This window comes from Ammospiza nelsoni, chromosome Z (genome assembly GCF_027579445.1).
Source record: "Ammospiza nelsoni isolate bAmmNel1 chromosome Z, bAmmNel1.pri, whole genome shotgun sequence".
Taxonomy (NCBI): Eukaryota; Metazoa; Chordata; class Aves; order Passeriformes; family Passerellidae; genus Ammospiza; species Ammospiza nelsoni.
This window is the reverse complement of record NC_080669.1, coordinates 66,823,775-66,842,815: the sequence shown is the minus strand read 5'-3', so window position 1 is coordinate 66,842,815 and position 19,041 is coordinate 66,823,775. Positions and strand designations below refer to the sequence as shown.

Here is a 19,041-nt window from a genome sequence, read left to right as displayed (position 1 = left end):
ACAAACTGGCTGTCACCCTGCATAAACACAAGGACATTCTAATCCTTCTCCAAACATCTTAACATTCTGCACTTCATAGAAGACTGTAATCTGACATTAGAGAACTGATTTTAGGTACCGTTTTAGTTAAGAACACAGCTGGACAACAGTTCTTTCACTTCCAAAAACAAAGTTAACACTTTGAGCTACACAAGTCTGACAGCTCTGAAGAATGACAGAATCATAAAGTATTTCATATCAAAAACTGACGTGAACCACTGCTTCTTTAATGACACCCTAATTAGGGTTTTATACAACATATATTATGCATGTGTGCCTTGCACTTTATAGAGGATAGCTTTAACACTTTAATCCAATGGTTTTGAATTTGTTTTTTCAGGCACTTTTTTTCCTCAAGAGAGATACTAAGCTGCTGGATGCTGACATGGCTTTAATGCTTCTTCAGCTTTATTATGTAAGACGTATACATGATCACTCCCATTCTTAGCTGAAATTATGTGAATGTAATAAGCAGATTAAGCACCTGTAGGAAAGCAAAGCCAGTCTTCCTAACGATGATCTGCCTTCTAACCACATTTCAGCATTCAGTTCAAATATAAATTAGTTTTAGCAAATAAAATGTAAGAAAATACATAGCCAAGGATAAGTGAAATAAACAAGTGCTTACCTTGACTCTCCACTACTGTTTCCTACACTTTCTTCATCACTGTGCCCATTCATTGTAAATATTAAAAAGTTCAAAAAAATAAATAGAAGTCCACTCAAGGTACAAGGTGGATATCAGGAATCCACTTCTTGTTACTCTGTATGTTTTCCAGACACTGTACGGGTTTGCTTTAGTGGTGTCAGCAGGTATTCAAGATTTCTCCCAAAACACCTAAAACAGGAAAGGAAAACATTAACACAATTTTAAAGTATGTTTGCAATTAAAGATATACCAAAAATAAACTTTTTTTTTCCCCACTAACAGTGAAAGGGGCATGTTTGACATCATGTCTGTAACTCAAAAAAAGCTTTTTTTTTGTGCGTGTGTTACCTGTTCATGGTTGATCATTTTATCACTATTTCCTTTTCTGAGGAAAAAAAAAATTCCTGCTATCTGTGAAAACAAGAAAAAATAATGCCAGATAACAGGTCTTCACACTAATTATTTTTTAAAAACTGGAACATGTAAATAAAATACACAAAATGCAGGGGGAAAATTGTTTTGCTTTTTGTCTAGTGCATTTCTTTTTGCCATTATGCTTCTTTATGCAACTTTTCATGGATGGTGCTATAAAGATGGAAATTTTTGCTGAACTACTAGCTCCAGAATAAGAAAAATTACAGAAATTACATTTTCATTAGTACTGTGGGCTGAGAACAATTTACTGCCTATCTGCACTATACGTCGTGTCTTAACTTTGGGCATAGTATTGAATGCAGGACAAAACAGACCTAAATATTAAAGAAAAAATGCCTACTGAATGAGGTAGGTAAATATTAATGTTCTGCTAAGATCTTCTTAGTAAAATGTATTTCATACACAAAACATAGTGCAAGTATTTCCAGGAACACACGTAATGCGACCCACTTACAGCTGTGGGCAGGAGCAGGAAGGTAAAAGACTGTACATGAGCTTCCACAAAATCAAATTAGCAAGATCCCAGAGATGGAATGACCATTATTCCGTATACATTAGTCTCCTAGGCCTGATTACTACGCAGTCAGTATTCGATGCAGCCAGAGAAAGTTTAGGCTCACGGTAAATAGGCCGCAAGTACAAGCTCAGTGATAATCAGATCAACTCGCGCCCTCATGGACTTAGTGGTGTGAAGGCGATTAGGGTCTTGCCTGCCCCGGGGTGCTCCCCAAGAACAAGCTACAGCCCAAACCCCAGCCCATCGAGGCGGTGGTGAGGGAACTCTCGCCCTGGGGCGGACACTGCCCTCCGCTGACACCACCGGGCCGCTCCGGACCGCGAACAATGGCGATGAGGAACGGCAGCGAGATCGGAAGGAAACCCGCAGCCACAGCGGGGCCGCGAAGAACAACTGGGGACCCCGCGGGGAAGTCGGGGGGCGCCGGGAGATCCCGCGACGGCACGAACCGCCGCGCCTTGGGCACCCAGGAAACATCGTGCGCGGCGGCAAAACTTTCCCCCCGCCGCCTGCTCTCTGCTCCGGGCCGATCCGATCTCGACCCTCATCCTCCACCGCCCGCGCCGCTCTCTCGCTGCCCGCCCACAGGGAGCGCGGGCAGCGCCGCCCGCTCGCACCGCAATCGGCGCGGCCTGCACGGGCGCCGCTCTCTGGCAGCGCTTCCAAGGCCATCGCCGCCGCCCTCCACGATCGCTTCCCCCGGCGCCCCCCACAGCCCGGAGCGGAGCCGCTCTCGGGCCGCCCGGGTGGCTTCGCAGTGGCTCCCCCCGCAGGAGCGCGCGGGAGCACCTCGGCCACACTGCCCACCTCGGTCCCGCAGAATCCCTTCCTCTTCTCCACAGAGAACAGGCAGAGAACCCGAGGAGCCAGCCTGGCGCCGGGCATCGACGCCCCTCGAGACCGGCAGCGGGCCCGCATTTCCTCCACACCGTCCGCCCCCCTCTGGCTTTCATCTCCCGGCTGGCGAAGGGAGCCATGGCGGCCTTTGCCTACCTGCAGTGCGTGGGGCCCCACCGGCCCAACCCACCCCGGGACCCCCAAGGCCCGAGGCCTCGATGCGCCCCGCGGGGCGTACTGCCGCTCGTACCGCAGTCCCGGGTCGCGGGCGGCTCCCGCGGCCGCGGCCGGGCCTGACCGGCCGCCGCTGCTCTTGCTGGCTCCGCGCTGCCCGCGCCGCGGGCTCGCTCGCTCTATCGCTCAAACAATGGGGTCAGGACCACGCTGGGAGGGGCGCAGGGAGAACCGGGGTGGGCGCAGCTCTGCTCCGCCGCCGACTCCTAAGTCCTGGCGACCGCCGCCATCACGCCGTCGCTCCGTTCAGCCTCCCCCTCCCGCGGTCGGATGGAAACCCCGGGCGTGATGTCAGCCCTGCGCCCTGGGACCGACCGGCAGCGGGAGGAGGAGCTTCGGGCGGGGACGGTGAGCAGCAGCCTCGCAGCCCGGCCTCGCACTGCACCAGGGAAGTCGTGCGGTCGCTCTGGGAGCCGGTGGGCTCGCTGCAGCTCCCGCCCGCCATCTGCCCTTACCTCGCTTCTGCCTAGCGCTGGGAATACTCCCATCCCGGTGTGCGGGCACCGGACACTGCCCGAGGAGCGCCATGAGCTGAGCGCCGCGGCCGCAGCCCGCAGCGGGTCGCCTGATACTGCGCTGCGCGGCGCAGGGGTTTTGTTTGCGGTTTTCGGTGTAAAATCACGGCCCGACGACAAATGTAACTGCGTTTCTCACTTCACGTGGTCACAAGGGGTGATGAAGCATGCTTAAAGAGGTTTGGACTGTTCCCAGGCAAGGAGGTGGCCTTACTCCTCGAATCCAACTATCCGCTCCTTGCCAGTGATCAGTATGGTTTAACGAGACGCATGTTCGTTATTGGAAAAAACCGAACAACTCAACCCCGAAAAAAACAACAAACAAGCAAAAAAGTATTTTGTGTGTCCAAATGTTCCCAGAGTGAGTGGCAAAGGAAAGTAGCAGCTGTATGAGAGAGTGCTGTAAACAACATAGCACGGCGCTGGAAAGTGGAAGCAGCTTACCTGCCTTCTTCCCCATGAAAGCGCACCTGCGCTGTAAGGCTCTGACATTCTGCAAGAGGATTGTGGGGGCATTGCTGACTGACATCTAGCACCAGACCTTTGAACACCCTGCAAGGGTGAAAGAGGTCAGATCAGCAGGAAAACAGTTCCGTCATCAGTGAAGGAGATCTTGAAGGAAGCTACTCACCCTGTGGGTATATGAGAGGAAGATAGTCACAGCAGCTGTCAAATTAATTCAGGCTTGAAGAGTTGTGTTGGCTGGAACCCACATGTGAGCCACAGTCACTCAGCTGGAGGCCTTAACTCATGGTTACTCTTCCAGGGTGAGCAATGCTGACTGCCTTGGTGCTCACTGATGTGTGGGACAGCTGTTGCACACACCACCCTGCAGCTGAGTTGGTTAGGTTTCTTGGAGCCTACCAAGGAACCTTCAGTGCGCCAAGCATGATGTGGTGTTGGCTGTCACACTTAGTTCCCTGTCTGAGGAGCTGCAGAGGCCAGATGAGGCACATACATTGTCTCAGTTCTCAAGCACCGTATAGGAGATTATGACAAAATCTCAGTGATGGATGGCAGAGAAAAAAATTTTCCCTCTGGAGTTAAAAAAGATGCATTTAGGAATTGTTTGGACAAGAAAACAGCCTGAAAGTTTACAACAAGGGGATAATTATACTATGTTCCTTACTGAAGCACTAAAGTTTGCCTAAGTCATCTTAACAGAGAATATTTTGTGATAGAGTGCTGCAAAGAGGAATGAACTCAAGTTTAAATTGAAGAGTGTCAGAATAAAAATAACTTTTAAATTAAGGTAAATTTAAAAAAAACACCTAACCCCTTCCCATGGGCAGGTGGTTGTTCAGCCATCCCTAGGGGAGCAGCGCATTGTCACCTATCCCACCATCCTTCTTTTCCCCTCAGTTTTATATACTGAGCATGACACCATATGGTCTGACCCTGTGGTCATTTGGGCTCCACTATCCTGGCTTCCACTCCTTGTGCACCTCTAGCCTCCTCACTGGTGGGATGGGATGAGGAGCATGAAAAGCACTGACTCTGCATAACCCCTGCTCAGCAGTAATTAAAACATACTTCTTTTATCAACACTATTTCTAGCACAAATCCAAAACATAGCCCCATTCCAGCTATTGTAAATAAAACTAATTTTATCCCAGCCAAAACTAGCACACCTTCATGTTTGTTGTATTTTACTTAATAATCTTCTTGGCTTTTTCAGTTTTCTTTACCCTAGAAACTCTATGTTTATAGAGTTTCTCAGTTCTGAGCCTTGGAAATCCCTTTTGAAGGTATATTTTTACAATGATTTAAATAACTGGAGTCAGAACTGCTGTGATACCAACCTCATCTGCTACGAGAGCCAAAAAATATCCAGTTAACTGTCTGAACTAGGTCACCACGCAGCTGCACATGCAATGATCCCTGTGCAGTGTAATACTAGCAGCAGTTACTTAGAGTGCTTGAAAATTGCCAAAACATTATCTGGAGATCTTTCTCCACTTCCATGTGAGAAGGACTTTTCTTTTACTTTTCTTTCTTCATTTTGCATCTTTAACCAATTCCTTCTTTCCCAGATGCCATAGCAAAGTATAGATGACATTGCTATCTTAGCAGCATTTTATACTGTAAGTAAAACTGACTTCTGGTACGCACATCTTTCAGTCAGCATCAAGAAAGAAATACACATAATGCACAACATTTTAAGGACAGATGGACAAAGCTTTTTCTCATTACAGAAAGCTACCACCTGTGGAATAAATTATAATTAAATATAAAAAAAAGAATTAAATTGGTTTTTTGTGAAGCTGTATTGCAAGTTTCTGACACCTCACCAGGGTGTGGGTGAGAATATTTATTGTGCCTAAGGAGTCACTGATTTACCCCACCCCAGCAGTTTGTGAGTTGGATTTTTGCTTATAGATAAGAGATAATCAATGCACTGTACAACACAGCTGCACTGTTATGCATGAACAGAATCACTTTCAATGTCTATGTTTTCAGATTATTTATCTTTCTAACACTGGTAGGGGTTCATGTTTATCACAGCAACTTTTGTTTAAGAAAGGACTTACCACTGTTCTATTCTTAACATTTAGAAGTTCTGGGTAAAGAAGCTTTTTCTTTTTAAAGTACTGAAGCCTTCAATACTGCACCTAGCAGTTTTAGTGAGGCAAGATAGATGCAAGAAATAGCCTTAAGATTTAACTATGCACTAAATTATGTTCTAGTTTCTTTGCTTTTTGTTCTCTTCTTTCTAAACAACTCCTTCACCACACTTAGTACTTCGGTTCTTCTGCTTCTACCCTTCAGGTAGCTCTAAAACATGTCCTGAAGATCTTAAAGACCACAACTTGAGATATAATTTCGTAGCAAAGATTTTCTTTCTCTTGAGTATCTGTTAAATGCAGCAGGTATAGTCTAGTTTGCTTCTTTTCATTTTCATTCATTTTGTATCCCTACTGTTACTCCATTTAATTTTACATTCTCTCTTCTACTAAGAAGCAATTTATGTAAGTAACACAGTCATTATCCTGTGACTTGAGTCTTTCTTGCCTTCTTTCTTGCCTTCTTTGCCTCTCACACTCCTTTTATTTTTACGATACGCAGAATGATGTCCTCACTTGGGCCTAACCAACCAGCCAGCTGCAAAGTGCTAAAGACTAGAGAGATAAGATTTAGAGAAAAACAACAGTGACAAAAACTCCAGTTATTTTATAGAATTAGTTGAAAGAAAAATAAATTGATTCAGAGCATTCTGGTCTAGGGGGAAAAAGCTAGTCTGAATTTTTTTATCAGTTTAGTCTGTGGGCCTCTTTCAGATTACTCTTGTTAGAAATCAGTTTAGTTTAGATCTGCGACTTGCTTAGGTCTTCATAAACAGTTGATCAGAAGTGGTTATTCCAAAAGAATTTGGAATATGCAAAGTCTTGTTAAATTTAAATATCAATTATCTGCCAATACTTAAAGTGCAAGTAGATTTGTCAACTGCAGTGCACAGAAACTGGAATTATGGAAGAAAAAAGAAAGAGTGAGTAGTTAGATATATTGCTTAAGTTTGACCAACTAAGCATAGAGATTTTTTTCATTACTTAATTATAAATTTCTTACACTATTTGTGCGATTCATGAAAAAATATGCCAGTACATAATTTAAATTATTTTCAATTTAAAAATAACACCTTTGGCTGGTACAAATGTATGCATAAAATTTCTTAACTATATGGATTTAATTAAATAGAACAACAAACTGATCGCTGGACAAGCATGACTACTGCTTCACTTAAAACTGCACATTACAATCAACTAAAGTTTTAACAGATTGCTACCTTGTTTGAACAGAGTATCTGTACACAACTGGACCTCTACAGAAACACTGTATCGCTGCATTGACTGAATATCTTGCTGAAAAGCTGAAACGACTAATATAAACAGGGGCATTTATATGGTTATAATAAGCCTCTAAAGTTAATATGCATCAGGACATCTGGGAAAAGTTCACACTTTTCTTTGAAGTACTGTTTTGTTTGGTCTAATTCACCACAGATTTGTTGGAAGCGTTAATTCTCTCCAAAAACAGCTGCAGGGTGTAGACCATAGATGTCAAATAAGCATTATGTCTATTACTGTTTCCTTCTCAATGTTTAGCTAACAAAAGTATAAACTGAGTGTAAACTGTACTTTTCTTTCTCTTCTTAGATATTAACCTGAACAATCAAAATATGTCAGGTTCTACATGTTGGTAGGTTTAATATGCCATAACTCTCCTTTAGAGATCTGTTATACTATTTCTAGGGCAGACTCTTTTTCAGGGTTTGCAACAGTCATATCCAAGTCTTGTTCATCTGGCACCTTTCTCGCTTTCCTTGTTTGCTTGGTGGTGTATCGTGAACTTGTAGAGATCTCATTCATGATTTGTCTTCCCAAATTCACATGACTGGCCAGCTGGCCTGGTTTGTAAAGCGTTGATCAGGTACACTTGGCAGGTAGAATATCACAGCAAAAGGCATTATACTGCGCAGGTCTGTTGGAATTTGCACCCATGCTTAATGAGCTCCCATCATAAGGCATTTCTTGTGCTGCAGGCCCTCCTCTGTGACCATGTGTTAGCAGGAACCTGTTTTTCATTTGATTTCATTGTTATGTAGCCTAGTGCATATAATGCCAATTCTTTGTAATGTGTCACTGTAGCCTTAGATTTTCTAATTTTCTGAAGTTAAGAAGCATAAAGTGGTATAACTATATGCTACTATATATAACACTCTATTTATACCTGGAAATTTTATTTGCATGCCTGTTTCACTCACAAGCTTCCGCTGCTCATATTCCAATCTGACAGAGCTTACACTGCAAGTGTTTACAAATGCAGATGTTTGGAGCTTCCTCTCTGCTACAGGAAGGCCAATCTTAGGCATCAGTTCTAGCAAACCAACATATTTTATGCTAGTATATTGGTTACATTTGGCCAAAACCTTGAAAACTATGCCCTTTGTACTGGAGTAATGCAATTCTCTAACTAGACCAACTGAAAAAATGTATTACATTAGACTTAGTGCAAGTTATATAAGACTTTTTTTCTGTCTGAATTGTGACGGTATAATGGGTAGGTCATACTAGAAGTTAAAGTAATGAGTAGTCTTTTGGTACTTCAGTGCGGGGGACGGGAAGATATAAGTCCAATTGTGTCAGGAACCCACGTCTTAAAAAGGAACCCAATAGGCTGCAGCAAAATATCCAAATATGGATAACATTGTAACCAGACCAGTGAAGAGATTTTTGCTTTTATTTCCAGCACATCAGTCTCAAAATACAAAATGGAGACATGACAGCTCACTGATCCACACGAAAAAATGTCTCCTCCCGCAGCACTGGTACAGAAATACATAAAATCATCTCAGACTAGAATTCAGCCAATCAGACACAGAAAACACGTATTGACAAGCATTCTATCCAATCCCACAAAGCACACACAATGATAGTTAAAACAAAGACTAGTTCATAAGAGACAAAGAACAAAGTTCTATTCATGCTAACCTCTAAAGATATACATTAAATAACCTTGTTGCCATCCTAAAGCCAATTCTACAGAAGCCTATTGTTATTTGTCACATCTACTGCTTGGGAAACTTTTCTGCTTGCATGGGAAACTTTTCTGCAATGCTAACAAAACTCCAATCTAAGGCCTACATACTTTTTTTAACCATTTCTTAAAAATCCTCTAACCTTATGGATTCCAACACTTCAGTACTTCTAGGTATAAATAAGTTTATAAAGAGCAACAGTTTTCAGTGTCTGAGTCTTTTTCTGAGAAGAGCTATTTGAGTGTGCAGAATTCAGCTCAAAGCTTTGTTACTTAATCCTAATGCTGTTAAGAAAAATAATTCCAGTTACTAAATGGAGGATAAGCAGGAATGCTGTCTGAAAGAGGAATCGTGCTTCTGTACCTAACATGTAACATATAAAATATGAAGGTGTGTTTGGAAAAGACCTGAACTATATTGCTCTGTACAACAAAACCAATCAATTCTTTGATAGAGTGATGGAAAGCAGTGATTTTGAAGCTGAGAAGAGTTGCAAAAATGCAGAATATATTTATTCCTTCAAAGTGTTTGTACTGTCATTCAGAATTTAATCCTCAAAATATTCCTGCAAGACACAGTAAATAAGAATTAAAAGGCTCCAATAGCATTGGAAGAAAAAATGGCTACAAAGTGTTAACTGCATGTACTTTACAGCAAGACACTGAAGATGTAACAGTGTCTCTATCTATTTTCTCAGGTTGATTTTTAAACTAATCACAAAATTCATTTACTGCTAATGTAAATAAAAGAAGGGCAATGGGACCTCAGATTTCTGAGGTCTTGTCTAAGACAGATCATTAATGTATTAAAATATAGATCTCTGTCTCCAGGTTTTACCAACAAGATTGGATAAAAATTCTGAAATTATTGATACCAAGCCTTAATTCTTCCAAAGGATTATTATAGAAGTTAAATCATTAACTTTAGAAGTAGAGCTGAGAACTCAGTTTAGTAGAAAGGAACACCTTAGAGACAGGGATTTGTTACTTGAGGCAGAAGAGAGCTAAGTCAACCCTAACACTTAAAGAAATGTAAGAGAAATACCTTTGCTGTCAGACTAGCATGTAAGACTCCATTGTCCAATCATACAAGGCAAGGAAATATAAGAGGGTTTACATCATGTGCTAGAAAATATGAAGCTGTATGCGAGGGCTGGAGCAAAAAAGATAAAGTTCTGTGAATTCTTGGCAGCTGGTAACCGTAAAGTTAGAAAATGTCAGACTTTCTTAGAAGGTAGCATAAGTAACAAGAAATTCTAATGTGAGTTTTAACATTTTCCTTTTTGTTTCTGCTACAGTTTGCAATTTTAAGTGAGCAGGTTATTTTTGTTCTTATAGCTTGTCTGTCAATGAAACTGATTATTATTATGAAACTAATTATCTGATTTTTCCGTTTCCTCTTTGTGACAAATTCCACTACATGAGGTGGGTTGATTTTGGCTGCCTGCAAGACACACACAGAGCTGTTTTCTCATTCCTCCATATCAGCAGGATGGAGAGAAATATAGAATAAATTCATGGGTCAAGATAAAGACAGAGAAAAAACCTACTAAGTAACATCACAGGGGAAACAGACCGGACATGGGAGAAATAATTTAATTTATTGCCAATTAAAATAGAACTGGATGGTGAAAAACAAATTTAAAATATCTATACTGCCTTCCCTTCATCCTCCTGCTCTTTCTCAGGCCCAGCTTCAGTCCTTCAATCCTGACTCCTCTCCCTGAGTGGTGCCAGGACACAGGAAATGGCTGCTGGGATCAACCTGTAGCAGCTCCTCACTGCCCCTTTTTCCTTATCACACTCTTCCAGTACTCCCAAGTGGGTCCTTTCTGTGGATACAGTCCTTCCCAAACTGCTTCAACATGGGCCACAGTTCTATCAAGATAAAACTTACTCCAGCATGGGCTGTATGGAAATCTCTTGACCAGTGCCTGGAGCGCCTCATCCCCTTGTTCTCTGATCTTGGTTTCACATATTCCTCACTCCTCTCTCTCAGCTGCTGTGCAGCATTGAACTTTAAATGGTACGGCCCTTTAGGTGGAGATAGGAAGTAAAAGCACTGCTGTAAGTCAGAGATATTTCATCAACTTAGTAAATTATTATGAAGCAGGAAAATGCAATAATATTTTTTCCTAAAGAAAAGCATCACAGGAAATTAATACTTGGCAGGACTGTATTTGGCCATTCTGTGTTTCTAAACTGAGAACATTCAGTGATATGGATACCAAACTACTTGGTAAAGCAACAGTATCATATAATTTGAATGTGGGACTGTGAAGTGACTGCTGGAACCTGGGCTAGCTCTTAGAACTCCAGTGCCATACCAGGAATGGGGAACTGCCTCGGTGTGAGGATTTACCAGAGGCAGAACCTTTAGAGCCACTTGCTCCAAGATGCTAGACACAAGCCACGACAGAGACCAGGCAGAGAAGAAAGGAAGAGGCTCCCTGTCTTGAGGTTCCACAAGGAACGGTTTATTCCAGCCGAGGTGAGCAGGACAAAAAGCCCCTAGCTGTATTCCCAAGGGGTTTTCTACAGATGCAAATCAGGGGGTGGATACAAACAGCTAACCAATAGGGAATCCTCAGGGGAGGAATGAGCGTCTGGGGCCAATTGGGGTAGAGGGGTGGAGAGGATGGGTCATATTCATCAAAGGGCTGGATCTTCAAAGGAAGACTGTCCCGGTGCCTCTCTGAGTGTGTGCTGGGAGTCACCCCGGCTTGCTCTGGCACAGCGAGCAGCGGAGGACACTCTCCCGTTCCTCAGGAGCTCAGGAGAACAGCTAAGGCTTTCACCTTTCTCATGAGACAGTGGGATGACGTAGGTAGAAGAAGGAGAGTGGACTCCAGTTGAGGGCAAAGTCCAGGTTTATTCTGGAACTCAAACAAGATCCCTAACCCAGGGAATCCAACCAAATGAAGACAACCAAAATGGGGTGTGCAGGGTGTTATAAAGGGGAGAATAAACCAGGGAGGGGTTTGCCTGCCTGCCAATGGGGATATAGGAGGGTGTGGGGATAAGCAAAACAAGCAGGTAGGGGGACCAATAAGGGCCACCCGAGAAAGGGGCCCCAGTACCTTGAACCTATCACTTGACGTCCTTGGTAGAATTTTCTAGAGGGAGGGTATGGGCTGCCAAGTGAAGGACAGGACACCGGGGAGGGGTTAAGGGAAGGATTGAGCCACATTGGGGGAACAGGGGGAGGAGGTAGCGAGATTGACATTAAAAAGAAGAAGATTGACATTCAAACCAAGACAAGTGTATCTGGAGAGTCTTAATTTAACTTTTTAGTTTGAAATACATTTCCAGATACATAAATTAGAAATCTTGCTGCAAAAATACATCAATACATGTTTTTAGAATACCCATTTAAAACAGAAAAAAAACTCCCAAAACTCCCAACCTCCAAAACTTCACTATTGATGTAACTGTTGTTTTTTGGTTTTTTTTTTCTTTGAAGGCATGGAGAATACAATAATATGACCAAATCAATGAACCATACCAGGTGCCTTTATTTCAAATAAATCTCTAGAGATCAGTTAGTTCTCCTGATCAGTCCATGGAATCATGATGATTCTCACTAGTATTGCAGGTGTAATAAAAGTGTTCAAGTTAAATTACCACCTCAATTTAGTTGGTCCCCTAAAATGCTGCTTTCCTTTTTTGTTGTTGTTGATTGCAGATACTTTCATACACTAGAAGTCCTACCACATCTTTCTATAAACACAGACTTAAAGAGATTCCGCTTTCGCCTCCCTCCTTTTCAATGTCAAAACTTAAAGAAAAACTAAATTCAATTACTGAATTTGAAATAGACAAAGTTCTGAGTTTTAATTGAAGAAAGAAGTCCTAGATCAAAATAAAATGGCACTTTCTGTTTTAAAAGTCTAGGAAAGATAAATCCAATAGTGCTTTTAACTCTTAACTTTGCTGAGAATACCAGACAGGAAAATATTTTCATAATTTTAAATATGAAGGGAGTGTTGAATAGGAATGAGGGCTGTCTTTAGTTTATTTTTATTTCACATTGTTTACCAAACAGTTTGATAAATCATTTAAAATCTATGTTGGCATTAAGGAAGTTCACAGTCAAAGGAAGAAAGCTACTTACTTAGGCTGTATATTACTAAATTTTATTCCTGAGCTCCAAAAATAAGAGAAATGTAAAGACTAGTGAGAAAGGGTGCTTCAAGATACAGGATGCTTTTCATGCAGAGTGCTTTGATGCATACTAATGCTATGAAAAAAATTTCAGAGGTGCATTTATGGAAGTGGGAAGATAAATGGTAATTGTGAATTGCTTGAGATCACAGAGCTGTATGAGACAATTCTGGCAATTAAGGAAAATTTTCCTAGACACAGGAATGGATTTTACTTAATAAGTGGACAATAGAGATACACTTTCCAAATCATGTTGAGGATTTGTCATACTGATTTTTAAAATAATATCTATTTTAAAACTTTTTCTTTACTGTTACAATCACGAGGTAAGTCAAACCTGAAAAAAGTTTCTTAAAATTCCAAGACATGATTTCTTCTATTGGAAAATTAAGATACGGTTTTGTAACAAAGAATTGAATCAGTTAGTCCCTAAATAAATATGTCTTAAAGTCATTCTTCTACTAGCTAAGAAATATTTGCTGTTGCAGTGATGTGGTTTTCAGGGCTTTATTTGTTTGTTTATTTGTATTTTAAACAGTTTTGAAAATCAGCCCTTCAAAAACAACCTTAGGGGCCTTGTACAGCTTGTAAATGAGAGCCACAGTATCTCTATCTTTGGTAGAAAAGCCTGGATTATAATATTAACAGGTGTTGCTTCCTTCAATACACAGAGATTATTTCATATATTTAAGGGATCTAGGACTCAGAAATAATTGTATTATCCAAAATGGAAGACTGGGAAAGGTGCTTGCAAATTATGATTTTAATAGTGTTTGTCCTTTGTATTTACAAAGCATATTTCTACCAAAAAGGAAACAGCAGATTGTGTAGTTTCTTCCTTACAAACATGTAACTTTGGGAATCAGCCAGCAGAGGAGCAAAGGATGTTTAAGAAAGGAAAAGTTAAAACTAATCAGAAAAGGTAGTAAATCCATTGTTTGGCTCCTCCTCTGTTACTTAGAACATTGGTTTAATTTTTTTGTCTCTGACCCAGTACTAGATTTTGCACATGCATTTTTCTTGTGTTGGAACCTAGTAATTAAACTGTTGAATCTAAGTTCTGGTAGGTTTTTCTTGTAAGATTTAACCTTTTTCATTATGAAATCAGATTTTAACCACATTTTGGATAAAGAAGGAAATCCCAAAAGGTTAGGTTTTTTCTTCCAAGAAAATTCAATGAGTCAAAGTCAGTACATGGAAGGAAAACAAGTGAATACTTCAGCCTATGATTAAAGTGTTGATGTAATATGGTATAAAAGAATGAGCATACTGAAACTTACAAGACTTCAGCCTTCAGCTGGAGTGAATATTTGTGTAAGGAACAGATGATCACTTTTATGTTATTGAGAATCATGTTCAAGAATTTAATTGAAAAGAGTTGACAACATTCTGTGACATGTTGAGAAAAGTAGTGCTGTAATTTAAAATCTTAAGAATTGCCTATTTTATGCTTACGTGAAAGTGCTAATTAAGTATGGGGTCATGACTTTCTGAAGTTTCATTTCCAAGTTAAGTTGCCTCCATCTGGGTGGATCCATAGCCGTGTCATGTCTTTCTTTGTACTATAAATTATATTGAGTTCTAAGGTTTGTACTATCCTGTTGGTCATTCTTAAGAAGAAAATGGAATTATTATGGCGGCAAACATTACCCATCATTAAGAAAATAAAAAAGAAATATGCTGTGCAGCTGTTCCACTTTGGAAAGCTGTTGGTAAATTAAAAATAGTAGCTCTTCACTTAGAGATTCTGGGTTATTGTGTAGCGGTTGTGCAAAAGTCTCTGTTCAGTACCTTCTAGTACATGTGTGTGGCTGAAATCTGAGATGTAGTTGGTGTTAATTCCCTGCATCAGTAAAAATTAGTGATTTTTGAAATGAAATATTCTTTAGTACAGTAAATTTTCTTTTAATAATAGATGTCTCTTACTTCTTGAAGTAAACTGTTCTTCATTGGAAATTCTACTTGGAAACTAATTTAATGTAAGTAGTTTGTCTGTGTTTTTAAACATTTTTTTCCCAAGTATGGAACTACACCTTTCACAGTCAGTTTACAATTGGTAGTAGTAGTTTTAGTAGTAGTAGTAATTTTAATTTGTTTGAAATACTAGCTTTTCATAACACACACTAAAATTCCAGGGGGAATCCCCCACATTATAAACAATTTTGTTATGAAACAAGCTCTGGAAAACCATAAGTGGAATTATCAGCATTTGTAAAAACTAGAATTCTGGATGTTCTCCAGTGACAGTCTTTTATTCATTATTAAATTGATCTAGTTCTGTAATGTTGGAACTGTTTATACTAGTAAAGTATCTGCCCTATTTTAGTTTATAATTCTTAATAATAATGGGAATAGTTTTTGTAATAATTTTTACATCTGTGTTTTAACATTGATGAGTTACAGTGGGAGATACTGTTGTAGTGTGTTAGGTTAGTTTGTTCAGTTGCTCCCCCATTTTGTATTATGGTTCTGTCCTCCATTATTTTTCCCACCTAAGTAATGTCTGTCATTGAGTTGCCATGGTTACTCCCGCCTTTAGTTTTGTCAGTCCCCTGGTTATATAAGTTGACTCCCAGTTCTCCTCCCCCTGTTTCCCTATATGGGAACATACTCCTCCCTCCCTGGCCCTGCCAGTCACTCCATACTCCACCTGTTTTTCTAGAATGTTCCTTACTTTGGGAGTTATGATTGGCTGTGGGACTGGGGCCCCTCCTTTGTTATGTATTTATTGGCTTTCCTGTAATGTCTATTATCCTAAGTTCACTCCCTCACCTCCCATGATTGGTTCTTTTGTAATCCCCTCCCCTGGATTCCTCCCCCTTTATAACTCCCTGACACCTCTGGATCTTCATCACTCCCTGGCTGTCTTCTGTCAGGCGCAATAAACCTGATTGACCCCAGAGAGTGTCCGGCTCTTGGTCTCGCCATTCTTTGCAGCTCGGCATCGGATCCAGCGTGATCTCATCCCCACGGACACAGCCCGAAGCCTTTAGCCACTGAGGGGTGTCCGTAGGAGCGATCCTGGGGCCCTGCCACTGGGATTGGCTCTCCACTTATGCAGTAGGGCAGTGGCCACCCTGCTAACCGGATGGACATTAATTTAAGGCTGCTGACCACTGCAAGATACTACTGGCACTTTAACTTTAATTCAGACTAAATGGAAAAAAAACATGATGTAACATGTTCTTGTGTTTGTATTCTGAAATTTGGTGAAATTTGGTACAATTTGCCAGTGTGCAATAGAAGGAGCATCAGTGAGAATTCCAGCTAGACCCAAGAGAATTATTCAATTGGATCTTCAGTATAGTTTTTAAGTGTTAGTTAGTTTTACATATCTTTGTATTACTTTAATCAGAACTGATAGTCCTGAAGTAGTCATAGTTGAGCAGTAATAACTCACATGATGATGTTGTCCAGAAGATATTTATCAAACTGCTATGTGGGTCTGCTAATTCTAAACCACTGCTGTTGATTTGCCTTTTGATTTTACTGGGTTTGTTGTTTTGGGGTTGGTTTTTTTCTTAGATTGTTAAGGGTAACTTACATTAACTCAAAAACTGGAACATCTTATTCCTTTCTAGGAGGATGAAGTCTACAGATAATTGAGAAATATTAAAGCAAAAATACTAAATTATAATTTAGACCTTTATCTTTCATCTCTCATTGCTGATCTTTTTGATACCTAATTTGACAACTTGGATACTAGAAAGGGACAAAGAAATGGCTAGTTGGATCACTAACTAGAAAATTATTTGATTTTTAAAAAATGCAGATACCTTGTCACGGAGGAGATAATGGTGAGTCAATTTTGGAATAAGTATTTTACTACTCTATCCTTCAGAGTGTTGTCATGCTCTTTCTTGATTGAATGAAAACAGCTCTGGCAAGTTACTGCTTTAAGCAGGGTAAATTGATTATAGTAAAGAATGTTAAAATGCATTAGGACTGCACATTAATCATTCATTAGTTATCTATAGAGATTCTCAGTATGCCTAATGTTCTTTACAAGGTCTGAAATAGAGGAAGGAGTTTCATTATAATGTTTTGAAACATAATTTGTTACATAAACCTCTATGGAAAAAAGGATTTTGTTAGAAGCAGATGTCAATCATTCTAATAGAATATAAGATATGTCACTGGTTTTTTTGCATCATAAATTTTAAATCAGTGATAGTGAAAGTTGTTGCTTATGGAGAAATATATGATCCAATAGTGATAACCCAGCAGGAAAATCTTATAAAAGAAGGCATTCCTGACAAATTAGAGGATTGGGGTTAGCCTAATCCTCTAATTTGTCAAGAATATGTTACTATGAAGTTTAACAAGGACAGATGCTGGATTCTGCTTCTGGGACAGGGCAACCATGGCTGTTGCGTATACAATGGGGAATGAGGTGCTGGACAGCAGTCCCATGGAAAGGGACATGGGGGTCTTGGTGGATGGCAAGTTGAACATGAGTCAGCAGTGTCTTGGCGGCCCAAGTGGCCAAATATAGCCTGCCCCAGCATTGCCAGCGGGCAAGGGAGGGGATTGTCTCACTCTGCTCTGCAGTAGGGCAGCCTCACCTTGACCGCTGGGGGTAGTTTTGGGCACTGCAATACAAGAAAGACATTAAACTATTAGAGAGCATCCAAAGGAGGGTCATGAGGATGATGAAGGATCTGGAAGGGAAGCCATATGAGAAGCAGCTGAGGTCACTTGATCTGACTGAGGAGACACCTGATCAGACTCCACAACTTGCTTATGAGGCACATTGTCTGTTTGTGATCATTGTCACAAACGGTCAATGATCTTTTCTCTGTGATGACCGGATGAGTAAATGGCATGAAGTTGAGTGAGGGAAAGTTTTGGTTGGATATCAGGATAATGTTTTTAACTCACAGGATAGTTGGGCATTGGGGCAGGATCCCCAGGGAAATTGTCACAACAAATAGCCTGAAATAGTTCAAGAAGTGTTTGGACAATGCTCTCAGGCCTATAGTAGGATTCATGGGGTGTCCTGTGTAAGCCCCAGAGTTGGACTCAATGATAGGTCCCTTCCAAGTCAGCATGTTATGTGATTCTGTGATTCTATTCCCAAGATCTCTGAAATAAGGTCAAAACTTCAACTTAAGATTCTTGACATTCTTATACTTGTAATATATGTTAGAAATAATTCATGCTATAAAAGAATGTATTTTATAAAGACTGTGAAATCCAAATGAGTCTCTACCACAGGCAGCCTGAGAGGTGGATGTCTATTCAAACTCCGAAATTCCTGAGTTGGCCAGATAACAATCGGCATTTAGCTCAAGAATAGACGCACCCAACGCGATGATCACCAGTATCCCGAGTAATCGGCAACCGTGTAAGAGCGATCATTGCCCTGGGGATAACATCGATCAAGATAGCTGAAGTCATCAGAAAGATACATGTGAATACACAACTTCCCAGGATTCAATCAACGCTGGTTATCAACCAGGAGACGGCCTGTCCAGCTCTGCACAGTGAAAGAACCAACTATGAATGTGAAGAGTTACAAAAGAAACTGGGACTCTTCACCTCAGGCACAATACACTGTATAAAACATCACCGCTAGAAGCGACCTTCATGAACGGGGGGGGGGGAGGGGGGGGCTTCGGCTTCGATGCGATAGAAGTCAGATCCAGGTTCACCCAGCACCGATCCTGGGCTTGATGCTGTGTCTTTGGCCGTGGTAGTTTTGAGGACTGTATTTTGGTCTCAGAAAAAGATAAATAAATATTTTTGCATTTTTTATAATTTAGCTTTTGATTAATGATTTATAACATACTGAAGTATAAAGACCCATGAAATTGCTGCTGGTCTTAACAAAACTGAATTTGTTAGTCAACAATTTTATTTTCTTTTTAATATGATGAAAGATGGGGAAAATTATTTTCTGTGTAACCTTCAGAGAAAATGTGAAGAGGCTACATACTAATTTGACCTATAGGGTAAATACATTTTCTACATCAACCCCCACGTTCCTGTTCCTCTTTTATGAAAATGCTGCAAGGTGATCCATGGACGGAATAGGCACAATAATTAAAAAGGTACTTCTTGCTTTTTGTATTAAGAGAAAGTTATAGGTTGAGATAAGAACAGTTAGATAATGA

The 19,041-nt window shown here is 40.7% G+C and overlaps 1 protein-coding gene across 1 annotated transcript in view; it reads right to left on the bottom strand.

Annotated features, from left to right (window-relative positions):
* Positions 1-2,829, bottom strand: part of CHD1 (chromodomain helicase DNA binding protein 1) — a 54,371-nt gene extending 51,542 nt beyond the window's left edge. The window contains exons 1-2 of the mRNA XM_059491952.1: positions 2,634-2,829; positions 668-877 (exon numbers count right to left, since the gene is read on the bottom strand). Of these exons, the coding sequence (XP_059347935.1) occupies positions 668-720 (53 nt within the window). The 5' untranslated portion in view covers positions 721-877; positions 2,634-2,829. The remainder of the gene's footprint in view (positions 1-667; positions 878-2,633) is intronic.
* Between the last annotated feature and the right edge of the window lie 16,212 nt (positions 2,830-19,041).